The sequence below is a fragment of the Eptesicus fuscus genome, chromosome 4, assembly GCF_027574615.1.
Source record: "Eptesicus fuscus isolate TK198812 chromosome 4, DD_ASM_mEF_20220401, whole genome shotgun sequence".
Lineage (NCBI taxonomy): Eukaryota > Metazoa > Chordata > Mammalia > Chiroptera > Vespertilionidae > Eptesicus > Eptesicus fuscus.
In genome coordinates this window covers 50,639,096-50,653,808 of record NC_072476.1, presented here as the reverse complement: position 1 = coordinate 50,653,808, position 14,713 = coordinate 50,639,096, and the positions used below count along the sequence as shown (strand labels likewise).

General features: G+C 42.7%; 1 protein-coding gene across 3 annotated transcripts in view; it reads right to left on the bottom strand.

Annotated features, from left to right (window-relative positions):
* The window catches only part of EFNA5 (ephrin A5), a 284,206-nt gene extending 269,987 nt beyond the window's left edge, over positions 1-14,219 (bottom strand). For 2 of the 3 annotated variants that reach the window (XM_028149783.2, XM_028149784.2), the window contains exon 1: positions 12,539-12,668. In XM_028149783.2, the coding sequence (XP_028005584.2) occupies positions 12,539-12,663 (125 nt within the window). In that variant the 5' untranslated portion in view covers positions 12,664-12,668. Of the gene's footprint in view, positions 1-12,538 lie in introns of all 3 variants that reach the window. The other variant, XM_008144496.3, reaches the window with a different exon arrangement.
* Positions 14,220-14,713: the final 494 nt, after the last annotated feature.

Sequence of the window (14,713 nt, the reverse complement as noted above, 5' to 3'; positions counted from 1 at the left end):
TCACTGAGGGCACCGGCATCATAGAATTTTAGAGCAGGAAGGAATTTCCCCACGAGCCATTTATAACTCCACTGGAAGTGCAGACTCCTGAAAGCCACCCACAAGAAACCCAGCCGGTGGGAGCAGAGAAACTGTTAGTCATCTTCTATGCTGATTGTAAAATGAACATTTTGGGTTCATTTAACCATATGGATTTAAATTGGAAAGCATTTTTTTTTTTTAAATCTGTTTCTGAGGCACAATTCTGCCATTGCCACATAACATACATCTGGGGAAGGTTTGCAAATAAATACCTTTGTACTTTTATGACAGTATCCTCCTTAACATACAACAAAAATCCCTGGCCTGTTTACTTTTGTTAGTGGTGTATTTTTAATGATGCATAAACCTGAATGTAAAACTCTATTTTATTTGTCTGAGATTCGAGGGAAAGTGGCTAGAAATGAACTAGGCCTTCAGACAAATAACTTTCGTTCGTGTAAATATTTAGCCAATTTAGATATTGTAGAACCATATGGAAAGTTCAGGGCAAATACAAGAAGAGTCCTTGATGAGCAACCAGAAGCAATCTCTCTTGACGGACTGACTCATCCAGAACCTTGCTGCTCACACTGTGGCTAAGGGCCCTGCAGCATCTGGGTCAACTGAGAGCCTGTTAGAAATGCAGAATGTCAGGGCCCAACCCCAGCCCTCCTGAATTAAAATCTGTACTTCAATAAGACACACACCCGAAAGGATTTGTGACCAGATCACTTGTGAGAAGCAGCAGCGATCTAGAAATTGCTAACCAAATGCTTCGTGATGGCAGGGATGTTGTCCATACTGTTCACTGTGACATCTCCAGTCCAGAGGACAATATCTGGCCCACATGGATACTAGACAATTATTTGTTGAATAAATCCTTATGTAAAGATTTCTTATATAGTATTTTCTACTTTGCACTGTAATGGTGTGTACAAAATTCTTACTTTTGCACAGAATGGCAAGTTCCTTAAGGGTACAGATGCTCTCTTATTCATCTCTGAATCTGCTGCATGCCTCCCAGCGTTAGCACATATCACTCAAATATTTTATCAATTATGACTTGTAGATACTCAATAGAGGAATATATTATTACGGTTAGGTATTAGATATACTATTGGCTTTAATGTGAAAACTTTGGAGAAATAAGTTAAAACCAGTATATAATTCCTGAAATCACCCACCTGGTTTTGGCTTTAAATATAGTAAAGAGAATTCACCCAGGGAATCAAAATAATAACAGAAAATATTATGTTGTAAATGCTATGGAAATATTATATAGGGCCAGGTCCTGATTCTACATGGTACCAGAGATCAGGGATGGCATGGGTGATTGAAATACAAAATTGATTCCAAAACCTCATGTTATTCAATGGCCTCATAGCCTTTTCTCATCAAATTTCATACCAAAGCTGCTATACGTTTCAGAAAAGTCATTTTTCAGTTTTATTTTCTTTCCAAATCCACCTACCAGTAGGCAGACCCAAAGGCAGTGAAGTAGCCAAAGCCATCAAAAGAGCAAGATAGTGATAGAGCTACGCAACAAATGAACTAAGCGATTAGTCCTCAAATAGCCAGATATACACAAAATCTAGAGTTAAGTGAAGAAATAATTTATAAGAGATCATTATGGGGGGTGGGGGATGAAGAGGTCCTAATACAGGGTGACACAAGATGATTTGATCTTGGGTGGTGGGCACACAGTGCAATATACAGATCTTGTATCATAGAAATCTACACCGGAAACCTATGTGAACCTATTAACCAATGTCACCCCAATAAATTTTTAAAAAGAGATAATAAGAAAGAATCAGGTACATTAATAGCATAGACGTGTTGATGACAAGACCATTCCAAAATAATACCCAAAATAATGAGATATTCAGAGTCATAAATGTTGCTGATTCTCTCAGACCACATCATACAGGATGCTAAAGCAAGGACCCCCTCACGCCCCAATAAAGAACTGCTTTTTTTCTTTTTAATTAACTAAGTTAGATTGTCCTTTATTCATTTTTTCCCTTTGGGGGAACCATCAGATATGTCTGATCCCACATACATCATATGTGTGTGTGTGTGTGTGTGTGTGTGTGTGTGTGTATGTGTGTGTATGTATTCATACAAAGTATCCTGTATACATACATGCACCACACACACACACAAACTGTCATGTTGTTGTTTTCCCAAGAGCATAGTTGACAATGGTGACAGCAGAGTGTGTAATTAGTTCTCATTGTTTCCCTGACAGCTATCGTTGTATACAAGACCCTTTTCTTTTTATGTTGCAAATGCTATGGGAAAAAATATACTAGTAACAGGCATTTAATTATGGGTCCAGCAAACACAATGGGAATATCTCCAAAAGATACCAGAACCTCTGGGACAGCTAAAACATATATTTGCAGAGTGGGAAAAGTTTTGTTCTTCAATTACAGTAATACTCAAAATATTGATGATAGGCATATGATAGAAACATTTTTTAAAATATTTCCCCAAGACTCTATCAACAATAAAAATATGTCTACAAGGTTACATCAATACTAGAACCAAGGATACTATCGTATCTGTATTAAAATGTGAATAAGAATAAAAGCATTGCTTATTAATAAGGGAAATACTCCTTAGAACAGCTTTATGCTTTGATACTATCAATGAAGAGTACAAAGATTCCGGTTTTTTACTTTGCTTTGCACAGACTTAAAAAAAAAAAATAGTACTTGTGATATCAAATATCTGGGTGCTACATTCCTTGAGGCTTACTTTAATTTGTTTTATACGGTATTTAAAATAAAGCGTTCCCAAACTGCTGTCGTGCGGACACCAGATCTGTCACCGAGGCCCTTTCTCGCCTGATTAATTAGTAACTGGGAGACTCACTTTGGCAGCTTTCATTTCCCTATTATTTTCTCTAGTTTGACACAAAACCCTGTCAGAAGCACCACTACTTGAACTGTTCTCCTCTTAGTACTGGGTCACTACATTTTAATAAATGGAGCCCCTGCCAAAAAACTATCAAAATAGGCATAAAAGTTTATTGAAGCTGTAACGGTACACAAATATATGAAGAAAACACTGAATGCCACAGCATCTAAAACATTAATGGTCTGTCTGAACCCAGGGGTTAACTAGCGAGATTGCAGAGCAGAGACTGAAAGAAAAGGCCTTTCATCTGTCTTTAATAAAATACATAGATATATATATATATAGATATATATATATATAGATATATATATATATATATATTAGCTTAATACAGCAGAACACTTGGGTGCAGCAGAACCATCCATCTGAGGCCTCTCCATCATCCCAACCCAATGAATAAATTCACTGGGAGGCAAAGACTGATCTTGACTACAGGGATACCGAACCCGCCCAGAAGTCACGAAAGCTCTGTCTCAGCCAAACAAAGAAACATTTTTTATAAAGGGTAAGGTGAGGAACTTAAAAATTGAGGCTAAAAGGCTGACACTTTGGAGAACTACAAGTAACTCCAGAAGCAGTGTCAGGTTCTCAAAGTGTCAGTCACTGCAAAAAAGCATCCTGCTCCGACGGTGGCTCAGGACACTTGTGTGCCAGGGCAGTGGCCATGCTGTGTGGGTCAGAGGTCACAGCTTCCACATTCCGACATCTGTCTGTATTTTTTCTTGCCCTGAAACAACAGAAGGGGAACTAGGCTCATTTGCTCCCACTTTGTTTAACCTAATTGTTAAACACTAAGGATCATCTCCTCATATTTAGAAATATTTTTCATTTTTTCCCCCATTCCCATTTGTGTCTCCATTAAATTAAATACTATAAAAACTTAACCAAAACGTTAAGTCCTCTACACGTTGTTAAAGTTCAGTAAACGTGACAAAGTCACATATCCCACTGGGGACGATGGAACATGAAATATCAAGTAGCATGTCCACTACCATCAAAATCTAGATAACAATTTGCACCATAATTATCCAACCAAAATAAGCCATGACTTGATTTTATTCCAACCACATTTTAATGAGAAACTATTTTCATTTGCCTTTATAATGTGTATTATCACAGAAAGAGGCAAGAGCTAATTGTTAATTATAGTTTCTATATATACAAATAAGTCACTAATAACATTTAGAATGGACTCTGACAGCTCAGAAGCAGCAAGAAAAAAAAAAGTTTTTGTTAGTTCATTTAAAACAAAAATGAGCACTCGGTTATTTTCCTCTTTTCCAGGCAGTCAAAGAAAATGGATGATGGATATCAGAGGAAAGCTCTTCGGTACAAAAACTGTCAACTCATACCTGAACTTTAATAAGGAGCCGATGAGATGTATATTCATTCTTAAAATGTGGATTTCATTTATCGTTTTTAAACTGTATCTACAACCACCAGAAATCCTGCTTCTCATGAACAGAAGCAATCTGTGACATAGTGGCATTCAAGCTGTGCCTAGTTTAATCAGAAGGACTGAGTCAGGTTACTGTGAAATTAATCTGAAGGAAGTTCTGTTTTTACTGCTGGACATGGGAATAATGTTTCTTTCCAGACATCATCAAACAGACGCAGTAGCAAGAAGTGTAGTATAAATTTTGGGTAAAGTTTACTAGGCCACATGTCCTTCCAAATGTACCCAAAAATATAAAACATGGTGGAAAATATAGCAGGCTCAGTGGATATACTCTTACAGATTTTAATACCAAATATGAATGTACTTCCAAAATAATTTTTTGTAAGAACTCACAAGGAGTGGTTTAGTAATGACTTAGTGAGAGCCTGTAATTCAGGGCCAAAAAGGTTCTGGCTTCACGTTTCTGGAAGCACCCCAGATGCTTCATTTTTAGAGGTACGACATTTTTATCAATATCTCTTACTGGAGAAAGATTCCTGGTACCACTGAGATATTTGGGGGGAAAAATCTCAATCAACAAAAAGGACTATTTGTATACTCAGAAAGAGGAGTAAGGATTTGGGGGGTGGGGGGTGATAATAAGGGAAATTAATATATTACTTTGAAATTAATAAGTTATAACTGCAAAAGAAAACTGCACATGTAAACATGGTACAGCCCAAAATTTAACATTAAAATGAAATATGCCTGAGTTTAAAATATATTATTACTAGGCTAAAACATCCTCTTTTATCAACAATACAAGCAGATACCATTTTAATGAGCTCACAAATAACTTAAGGTAGAGCTTTTAATGTAGAGCCCTGACAAAAATAATTACAAAGTGGTTTAGTCCTTTTCTATCGTCCCTATTCATTTCCGGGCCGTTTTTATGAAAGAAAGAAAATCGGTCTTAAAACAAGATGGCTGCTTCTAGGGGGGAAAAGAAAAACGCTGATTTAACTGAAAGCCCAAAACCTAGCTTTTCTAAATCGGGAAACAAGGACTTAGTCATATTTTCTAATCTCCACGTATGTATTCACGCACCTCTACAAAGAAACCTATGGATTACACTGTGCAGTTATTTAAAAGTATTAATAGCAAAGCAATTTTGTGAAAGGTCTAATCTTTGTGTGCTAATAATGTGATTGTCCAAAAGGTATACAGAGATATCACATGACCAAGATTTCTACTTATACTTTACATCAGAATCACAATCATCAGTCATGGAAATCAGGTCACTTGGTAAGTAATAACAGGAATAATATCGACATATCTCTTAAAGAACCCCATCAAAAATGTCCAATGATATCCTGTTACAAACACATCAACTGCATGTATTTGGCTTTTTAAACACCCAGGAACTTAACTGTTAGACAATCTCTCCTTGAACTGCACTTTGCTGACCTTCCCTGAAGCAAATGGCAGGTTAATTCTAATGACACATACATAAAATTTAAAAACATTTCCCACATTTTGAAATAATGTTTAAACAGATTTTTTTAATCACTCAAAACTATTTTTATTTCTCACTTGAGTGGAAAATAAGACCTGACAGTAACATTTTCTTCGAGCTGTCAACTGTCAATTGTATGAAGGATGTTTCTAAAGATGACAAAGGTTTATTTTTCCTTATTGAAAATGATAGAATCCTACCTGAATGAAAGCTGAGCTAACCATCACTGTGGTAGACAACTGTCTCTCGGCAACCAGATAACTTTAACTAGAAGTTTTCACTATTTTAAAATAATGTTTTTACTGAAACCTTTGGCTCACTGTTTGAAAACAATATTCAAAAGCCTCAAAAATCAAAAGTTTACATCCACACACATTTCAGAAAATAGTGCAGAGATATCAGTAATTTACAATAAATCCTTCAAAGTACATTAAGGAGTATAAATGATCAAGAATACTGAGATATAAGGAAGTTTTTTCATTTATAGTGAAAACTATGCACAATAGTAATGGCACAGAAACACTTGCGTTATATTATTACTTCTTAATTTTAAACTAGATGCTTCTGTGTCATTGTGCTGCCTTGGTTATGACTGATGTAATTTTGAAAACGTAAATGCCGACAAAATTTAAGGGGAAACTGATCAGATAATTAGTAATACCCCATTCAGAAACACTGGAAGTTCAAATTAATCACAAGAAACTTTTCTACCAAACAATCTCAGGATATAGCTTGAAAAGTAGACAAAAATATAAATTTAGCAATATAAATCAGGCCCTTAAAAGAGACATTAACTTATTGGTGTTTAGCTGTTTAGGACCACCATCGTAAGACACAATACTAAAAGTGGATTTTAATACTTCATTCCTTATACTGCTCTTTGAGATTTTTATACCTAAATATGAAGGTATGATCTGTCACAAATGGTCAAAAGGCAATTTTTTCTCAGTTTGGAAGACTGATGCTGACTGAGTATCCAGTGTAAGTGGCCAGTAAGGAAGGCCTTACTTTACTTAGGGACATATAGGCTTACTTTTCAACAAGGACATTCCAATCAGAGCTGCTATTTTAATAGTTTGTATACTGATTCTGAAAAGAAAGTTGATAATATATACTCAGTCAACATAGATTTGTTCATTACTAAAATACAGCTTTTTAACTCGTCATTGCTATACTGTAAGTTATTCAAAACACACACAAAAATGAAGAAGGCTGAGTGGCTAATAAGCCAAATATTTCTCTTGTGGGGAGGAGGAAGAAATACTAAGCAATAGACCAAATACTAACCATATATAAAATTATAGTCTTAACATTTTCTTGTTTTGTTCCTTTTATATTTTAATGTATACTCTTTCTCAAAGGTACATTCTTTAGCCATATAATTCTCCCAAACTTGCAAAGACCAGGACTCCTGAAGGACTAATTGTATTCATTCATTTTCTTGGCCCAGCATGAAGCTGGTAGCTTGCTTGGTACATAGCAACAGGGGAGAAAAGGAGGCGTTCATTTTTATCTGTCCCTATCCAACAGGAAATCAGGCCAGTGGACAGAAGGCAATGAAATCCCTGTTCAGGAGGCATCCTGCAAGATTAAATGGCAAGAAATTCACAAGGTTAATTTCCCCCCAAATAACTATGTGCTCCTTCCAAACCGGATCCTCAGCATTCAAAGTGGAAGTCTTTAAAGCTATTGATTATCAGCCAGAAGACACATGGCAACAAAATATCCGTTCAGGGAACCAATGGTTTAGTTAATACCACTAAAATCAACTAACAGGGAGTAACAAACTACTGAAGGCTCTCTCTGATTCTTTTAATAACAAGGAGTTTCCTAACTTTGGCCTCACACTGGAAATGCCCAACTAGACTGTACAGACAGACAAGTGTGCCACCATAGGATGCTCCCGTCACCTAAGACAGGTGACCACTTCTGATAGCTCATTATGAGAATATAATAAAATGCATCCAACGGGTGAAACGTAACATCTCAGTAGCCGACTTCACTTTTCAAACTTCTATGGAAAACTGTCCAAAAACAAGAATCCTATTTCTCTTTTATAATGTCTAGATAAAATAAGGGAATAGAAGGAAGATTCAGTTCAGGTCTCCTAAATGGATACGGGTAAAAACATGACATATAAATCTCCGTCATGCAGCTTTATTTTTATCCGGGTGTTTATATAAATACTGATATAAATAAATATCAAAATAATAAACCTACCTCATTATATCTACTAAACTGATATATTACATCGAAGCTCAGAGTCAATAAAGTTAAAAGATTTTAAGTAATGCCTTTTACTTGAAGAACTTTTTTAACAATATTATTTAAAACACTGAAACTTTCAAAAATAAAGTTACATACTTTACAAGTCTGGAAATAAAACTTATTCAAAACAAAAATCAATTTTCCACCTTTTCTCAGAACAAATTTTTAGAGTTAAACCAAACTGATTTCATTTACTTGTTAGTGGAAAAGGCACTGTGCTGGCATTAAATCACTGATGGGTCAGATTTTGAAAAATAAAACATAAAATTTTGAAAGAGGAAAAATACTCAGGAATCATCATTAGGAAAAAATTACTTCTCTCTAGTTAGCCTCATACATATGACCTACAGGCTTGAAGATTTGGGAGTGTTGACCTGGAATTCACATCACTTTCACAACTTCAAGATTACATGTTAACAAAACTAAATGTTGTCAATTACCTGCTACGATCACATTAAATATTTAATCTACAAGTCTCTGCAAGAACTGAAAAGCCCAAAGAAAACACATGACTAGGTTAAAATTTAGTAAATCCCAAATGAATTACAGAGGTATGTTTTCTTGTGAGAGAATAACATTTTAAATTGGTGATGCTCAAACCCGAACAGAAGCAAAGCACTAAGGGAGAAGAAACAGTATTCTTAAAGTGGGCTGGTTGTATTTGCTACTATTCCATCCATTAACACCAAACAGTGGGAGGCATCTTTAATTATCCTAGCATCAGTTTGGCAACTGGTCGAAAGAATCCAAGAACTTTTCCATATACACACACTATTTAAAAGAATATTTTCATTGGACGCAACAAACTGTTTATAGCATCCTTCATTCAGATTAAGTAGGATGTTCTTAATATTGAGTCATTTGTATCTTTATAAGAGTAGCTACTAAGGAAGAAGTCAATAAAGTTTTATTACTAAAAGTCTTTTAAAAAGTTATTTAAGAGCTTTTTACATTCTTACACAAATCAAGGACAAATAGTTATATTCTCCTTGATTTGGATTTTCATTACTCCAAGTTACTGAGTGACAGGCCAGTTCAGAATTCAGCATAACATTAACAAGATCATTCTATTACTCTCACTACGTAGGTGAAATTCATATAGGTTTTCAAATTTTTAAAATATGAAATATGCACTTAGGCAAATGTTCCCATGCACTTCTACTCAGACTGATAGTTTTCAGTTGCTACTTCAGAAATTTGTGCCCATTCAACGCATGAAATTAGTTTGGACCACCGCCCAATAAGTACTGGCAACTAAAAAGTTATCAGCATTTGAAAACTGAGCATCCACTTCCCAGAAGTGAATTCCTGGGAAGATAGATTCTGACAGTAAAACTATCTGACAGCAAATAAGTTTAACATTTTCTCTTCTATGAACCTAAATCAATGGATGCTTATGGTATCAATGGAGTCAGTAATGAAACACAATGTAGCGAATAAATTCCTACGACTATACACGTTATAATGTAAACTATTTAGGCCCTGTGATCAAGATGTAATACTTAAATCTAATTTTATCTAAGAATAATTTTAAATTGAACTCGATTGGTATACGCTAAAATATATTTATTTCACTTGCATGGTATCATAGCAGCTTAATGTGTCCACTGAACTTTAAGTCTTTAAGAGAAAAATGTTAAGAATCAATTTAAGTTGCAATTAAAGTTTTCTACTTTTTTCCAAAAGACTGAAGTCTTTTGATTATGTTATTAGTTTAGCAAAATCTGATAGGGTTTATGCAAAACCAAAAAGCATGGCTAGATTACCTTGGTAATGATAAGATATATGAAAGGGAAATGTAAAATACAGAATTTATAAAAGTCAGTAAATCGGTGCAAATTTTCTAAAATCCTGTGTCACTATCTTGTGATAAACTTTTTTTCTGAGTTACTTATTTAGCATTTGGCTCCTTTTAAACTACATCCAAGCTGACTTTTCTTAATGCATTAGAAAAGTACCGTCTTATTTAACACATCAGAGACAAATCTGCCACTCAGATTTATAAAATTATATTATTTTTAAAGTAAATTTTAGTGCAATAATATAGGAAGATAAATAAATCCATAAACCCCTAAGAATACTAAAGTTAGGACTGAATCTCTTGGGAAGGGAGGTATGTCATTCTTTCTTTTGAACATTATCACAGTGATAATGATCAAATAGAAAGGCATTTCCACGAACCTCAAATTAGAATACTGACTGGAGAATACTCTTGGACCTTAAAAATGCTACTGATTAACTTTGTCTGGGCTGGTTCAAAGATACCATGGCATCCTGAGCAGAAGAGTTTTCTGCGGACAGAGCATAGCTGTTAAAAACATGACCTGTGACAAAAATCAATGTGCTAATCTTAAACCAAACAACAGTATCAAAAGCATAAAACAGAGATAACCTAAGATAAAATGTCCTCAAGCTAACTCAGATTAGCTTGACAGGTTAAGAAGGGAGGGTAGAGGGGTATCGGCTGATTCTGTTTTAACCCAGATGACTAGAACATCCAGGTATCCAAATAAATTAATGAGAAAAAGAGCACGCTATGAAGTTTGGCATGGGAAAGGAAGGACAACCAAGAGCAAAATGCCCCAAATTCAACTACACAATGCCACTGTTATTTTACTTAATAAGGCACTAAAGTTTACAAATATAAATTCCTCCGTTTTGTATATGCTGTCTAATAAAGCCCAAAGGGGAATAAAACCAACCAGCATAATGAGGCTTGCTTTTAACACCATCACAACTGCAAAGCTTGATCTATTTGTCTTGTCAGCTTTAATAAAAGGCATTTCCTCTGGCAGGATGGCTTCTTTTTCTCTTTTTCTAATAGTGGTAAGTGGCATGTCAAAGAAATAGCTTCCCATCCCACCACCCACCTCCAGAAGACTTTTTTTTTTTTTTTTTTTTAAACCAAACTTTCAGGGATGTCTCCAATTCTGCCAGGCAAGCAATGAGAGCTTGGACTACCTGGGTGCGACTATCTTTCCTGGGGTAGCAGGGCGGGCGGGGGGGGGGGTACTCTTTCTCCGTTTGGCAACCGGTGGGTCGCCAGTGGGGAAATCTGCCCATATCTTCACCTGAGATGACATTACTTCAAGTGGGGAATCCCTCCCGCGCCTGCAGAAGAAGGAAGGCGGGAGGACCGCGGAGAGGTCCACTGGGAGGCAGGAGGCATTGGAAGCGCTCTCCATACGCCTCTCCCCAGGCGAGCTGGGCGCACAGCAACCCTAAACTCTCCTCGGAATCCCGCCTCTGTCCTTCCAACTTCCACTCCGGCCCGGGGGGGAAAAGCTGAGATTTGGGGAATAACGTTATGTCCCTCCTGGGCGGGCACCGAAGCCAGCCCGCAGCTGGAAGCTGGCCTCGGTCCCAGAGAGGCAGAGCAATTTGGACCCAGTGGGGCAGACTGCTGCCCACAGGCCTGGGAGGACGTGGGGCTCTGAGCGGAGCCGTCCTGGATTGGGAGGGGGTCCGTCCGGCAACACCCACCCCAACTCCGCATCCAGTGTCCGTGAACAAGGGATGTCCGCTGGTGGCCACCGTCCAGCAGCCGCGCTCGGGCAGCGCCGGGCGCCCACCTCTAGCCTCTGGCGGACACGGTGGGCTTCGGGGACCGCAGCGAAAAAACGGTTCCAGGTAACCGCGCTGGCTCCGCCAGGCCGTGGACGCAGGGCTCCCACCGCCCTGCTCTGCCAACTCCAGCAGCTCGCTCTGCACACATGATGTAACCCGGCATTAGATCCAACTTTCTGGCACCTTGAGCCCACCCAGGGGTGGAGGAGGTGGGAGAATCCTCTCCACTGCCAAGAGCGCCGGGCCCAGACTGACCCAGGGGCCAGATCATTTCCTTGCAGTTAAAGAGGAAAATAACCTAAAGCTTCCGCTTCCCAGCCCCCCTCACTTCCCCCAGCCCGTGCGCTTTTTGGAAGCACCGAGAAAAGAAAAAATTAAAAAGAAAAATAAACAACAACTTTGGGGATATTTGGCGGGTCTCCCTGCAATCCCTGCGCACCCACGCTGCAGGCCGGCGCTCCCGGAGGTGCGCCCCAGGGCTGCCCGGGACCAAGCCCGGCGCCGGTATCGGGATGCTGGCCATCCTGCCCCGGCGGGTCAGCGGGGAAAGTCTCGATTCCCGGGCTCCCGCCTTTTCCGAGTCTCCTCGCCCTCTGCAGAGGCAGCCGGTCGGGTCAGACCCGGGACTCCCAGGGGCGCCAGGCCGCTCCGCGGTGGTTTAACAAAGAGTGGCGCCACGGGAGCGCTTCCCGCCGGCGCCCCGAAAGCCAGCAGCGCGGGGACGACGTAGGCTCCGAGGGTGCGCGCGGCCAGCGGCCGGTGCTCGCTGGTCCCCCGCTGCCGCTGCAGCTCCTTCCGCCGGGCCCCGAGGCCCGGGTAGTCCCGAGGCCCCGGTAGCCCCGACTCTTTGCCCCCTATCGCCTTACCTAGGGTTGCTGCTGTTCCAGTAGACGGCGTAGCGGTCGGCGACGGCCTTGGAGCCCGGGTCCTGGCTGAACACACACATCCAGAGCACCAGAAACAGAAGCGTCAACATCTCCACGTGCAACATCACGCCTGGCCAGCGGCGGAGCACTGGACGCGCCACTCCGGGGAGAGAGCGGGGATCCGGAGAGAGAAGGAGGGAAGGAGAGAACGAGAGCGAGAGACCAGGAAGCCAAATAAATAGGAATAAATAAAATTGAAGAGGAATGAGAAGAGAAAAAGGCACACACCGAGCTGGGGGAGGGGGAGAGGAGAGCGAGAAGAAAAGAGGCAAGTGGAGTGGAGGGGCTGAATACAAACTCGCACCCCCACTGGAGGGTTCAAAAGGAAAAAAGCAATCACAAGATGGAGAGAAGCATGCGAGTGTGCGGTGGCGGCGGCGAGGGCGGGGTAAGGGGTGCCAAGCTGTGTCGAGGGCGGCGGCGGCGGCAGCGGCGGCAGCTGGCCGGTCACCCCGGGAGAAGGAGGTGCGCGCCGGGCCGAGCGACGGCAGCGCGGGTCGGGGCGGGCGGCGGCGCACGCTGCACAGTCACCGGGAGCTGCGCGCCGCGGCCGCGGGGAGACATACACCGGCCCGCCGGGCCCGGCTCAGCGTCGGCGCCGCGGGATGCACAGGTCTCCGCCGCCCAGGGCTCTCGCACGGCGCCCCGCTTCGCTCCTCCAAGTTACTTGGGCGGCCGGTGGGGAACTGCAGAAAGGAGAGCTCCGTGCGGATGGGGGCTTCGCGCCGGTGGCCTCCTCCGTGCCTGAACTGGGCAACCCCCAGAAATCGCGGAGGAGTCGGAGGTGTTGCGGAGTCGGGGCGGTGCGCTGCGCTGCGCTGCGCTGGGAAGGGTGGGGATCCAGAACCCACAAACCCAGCCCCGCCGGCGTCCTGGAACGGGTTAAGCGGCAAGTAAGCAGGCGAGGAGCGGTCTTGCTTCGTAAACCTCAAAAAAAAAAAGTTTGGCTCTCCGCGTCTTCCAGCAGGTCCCCGGCGGAGTCGGACTGCGGCGGCGGCGGCGGCGGGAGACCACACCGCAGGCGCTGGCCCCGGGGATTTCTCGCGCGTGCTTTCCGCGGCCGGGTGTGGGGGTACCGAGGTGAAGGAAGAGCAGAGGTTACCCGCCAGCCAGCCGGGCGGAGCTGGGATGCCTAAACCTGCAGCACGACGCCCACCCAACCGCTCGGCTGCAGAGCGGGAGGGGAAACAATCACTTTCAAACGAATCCCTCCAACTCCTGGACGGGCTGATGTCAGTCTCCGGTAGCCTTCCGGGAGCAGGAATGAGCCCCCCCCCCCCGCGGACGCAGTGCCCCGAGCCCCGAGTGAGCTCTCAGAAGTGTCTCTGCGACTCCGACGGGTTCGGCCCCAAGCCCGGCAACTTGTAGAGACGCATCAATCAGTTGGAAAGGGAGGGCGCGGGTGGGGGGAGCGCACGAGCGAGTGGCACCTCCCCGATGACTACATCAGAAAACCTTTCCGATCCTCCCGCAGCTGCTCCTCTTCCCCTCCTTGGGCACAGCAGCAGCAAGAGGTGCAAACCACCAACCGAATCCTAAGACCCCCAACCAGACGGGAGAATAAACTTGAGTGCGGCGGCGGCGGCGGCGGCAGCGGCCCCGGCAGCCCGGGAGGGATTGAAACGGCTGGCGAGAAGTGGAAAGGGGTAAAAGTCAGTTTTGCAAAAGAGAAAAAAAAAAAAAAAAGAGGGGGGGGGGAATGCTTTATGGGAAAAATCTCCTCGGGCACGCCCCCTCGTTAATGACCTGCGTGTAAAGCCGACAGCAGCCGCGACCCAGCAGCAGCCGCACGAGAACGCGAGGCGGCCCGCGTGAACGTGGACATGGGAGGCGCTGGGCGGCGGGGGGCGGGCGTGTAACGCAGGGCGGGCAGGCGGCGCGAGCGCGGGGGAGAGCTCTGGACCGAGCAGGGGGAGGCGCCGCCAGCCAGCGCCCGCCACCGCCGCTGCTGCCGCGGCCCGGGTCCGGTGGGCTGCTCCCGTGACACCCTCCCCCTCTCCCCCATGCAGTTTGCTTGGGAAGGTGGGTGCGTGGAGCAGCCAGTCAAGGGACAGCCTGCTGTTTGCTTACAGATCGAGGGTTGGTTTTTTTTCTCTCTCTCTCTCTTTACGCCAA